This window comes from Mus caroli, chromosome 11 (genome assembly GCF_900094665.2).
Source record: "Mus caroli chromosome 11, CAROLI_EIJ_v1.1, whole genome shotgun sequence".
NCBI lineage: Eukaryota > Metazoa > Chordata > Mammalia > Rodentia > Muridae > Mus > Mus caroli.
In genome coordinates, this window is record NC_034580.1 from 99,507,996 (window position 1) to 99,509,929 (window position 1,934).

At 43.1% G+C, this 1,934-nt stretch overlaps 1 protein-coding gene across 1 annotated transcript in view; it reads right to left on the reverse strand.

Moving 5' to 3' along the window:
• Positions 1-242: 242 nt before the first annotated feature.
• LOC110304566 (titin-like) overlaps positions 243-1,934 on the reverse strand; it is an 85,383-nt gene continuing 83,691 nt past the window's right edge. The window contains exons 12-14 of the mRNA XM_021175964.2: positions 572-605; positions 394-497; positions 243-315 (exon numbers count right to left, since the gene is read on the reverse strand). Coding sequence (XP_021031623.1) covers positions 243-315; positions 394-497; positions 572-605 — 211 coding nt within the window. The remainder of the gene's footprint in view (positions 316-393; positions 498-571; positions 606-1,934) is intronic.

Consider the following 1,934-nt stretch of genomic DNA (forward strand, 5'->3'; position numbering starts at 1 on the left):
GCTACTCGGGGTGCCATGGTCCTCTACCCCGCGTGGTGTATGACCGTGGGCCCGAGAGTGCTCTTGAATAAAAATCCTCTTGCAGTTTGCAGCAAGACCGTTTCTTGTGGGTGATTTTGGGGTGTCGCCTCTCCTGAGTCAGAACGTGGGGGAGTCCTCACGTTGTGGGTCTTTCATTGTATATTCACAAAGGCCCTGGACACAAATCTACAAAAAATAATTTATTAATATATGATAGCAGATCACTGTGGGGCTTCAACTACTTCACTCTCTTCTGCAGACGATTTCACCACTGAGGGTGTTTTCTTGACCTCCCTGGAAGAACAATGCCAAGGTGTTCAAACTTTGAAATGAACAACTTGCCCTTAGCCCCTCATTGAGTTAGACACTTGCCATAATTTATCCTGAGTACTGGCCCCTAAATCACACCGACATTTCTTGTTGAATTTGAGTATATTTCTAAGCCGAAGTGGCAACTTTATCCAGACATATTTTCCCTAGGAAACAGAAAGAGAAACATTAATTTGTCTTACCCCACTGTCTCCTCCACAGCACCCAGTCTCAAACTTACCTGATTCTTTCTTTCCTTGTAGTATTTCTTTCTCCTTGGAAGAAAACATATACAGAAGTCAGTTAGTGATTGAGTCATTTTGTGAGTGTCTCTCTCTGCTGAGAGACACCTCAGCTCTTTCCATAACAAGAATCACCCACGCCCTGGGACTTGAGAACAATTCCATGCATGCCTGNCTTCTAGGAACTTTTGTCCTGAGGCCCCACAAGGCCTCTGGGGAGATCTTTGTCTATGGGTTGTCCTGGAGCATAGCCACAGTGCCAGCATGACTAGAGCCCCACTCACCCCTGTGGACTAGCTAATAATAATTTCTGTTAAAAGTGAAAAATAAGAAATATTTTTAACTTTGTCAAAGTGTATACTAGGAGCCTAAACCAGGGTGCTGTTGAGAGACCAAGAACAAGGGCAGGAGGCCTCCATGACAGCTATAGGTCACCCTGTCAAGATGGTCTCAATGTGTAAAAAAAGAGAAACAAGTGAGGACATGTTGGGAAGAAAGGGAAAAAAATTAGTACTATTTGTATTAGAAACAAGCAAAAAGCCAAAGAGATCAAGTTAAATCATATTGGAAGCAATAAAATGCTGATAGGGTGGCAAGTCACAAAATGAGGAGATCTGCAAACCAACCCTAATTCCCCTCACACATCCTCCACACCAGAAACTGTAAGTACAACATTGATGAAGACGTACAAAGGAGCTGAGGGCAAACTTAACTAAAGATATGAAAGTTCTATGTAATAAAAGTTTCACAACTCTTCTGGAAGAAATGTCAGGCCAGTCTTGGCTACAGGTTCAAAATATAGAAGACCCCCGGGCGGTGGTGGCACACTCCTTTAATCCCAGCACTTGGGAGGCAGAGGCAGGCGGATTTCTGAGTTCGAGGCCAGCCTGGTTTACGAAGTGAGTTCCAGGACAGCCAGGACTACACAGAGAAATACTGTCTCGAAAAAAAACAAAAATAAAATAAAATAAAATAAAATAAAATAAAAAAAATAGAAGACTAGCACCAGAGAGATGGCTCAGCAAGTACAGATGCCTGTAACTAACCCTGCTCCAGTAAGTTCTATCGCTGAGATCCAACATGGCGGAAAGTCAAGAACTAGCTCCCTCTGATCCCCACATGTGTGCCCCACTACATAATAAATAAAATTGTTTTGAGACGAGGTCTTACTAGGTAGCCCTGGCTAGCCTAGAACTCCTTATTATAGGTTAGAATGGCTTTGAATTCAGATCTGTTTGTCTCTGTTTCCCAACTGTACTGGCCAGTTTTGTGTCAACTTGACACAGCTGGAGTTATCACAGAGAAAGGAGCTTCAGTTGAGGAAATGCCTCCATGAGATCCAACTGTAAGGCATTTTCTCAA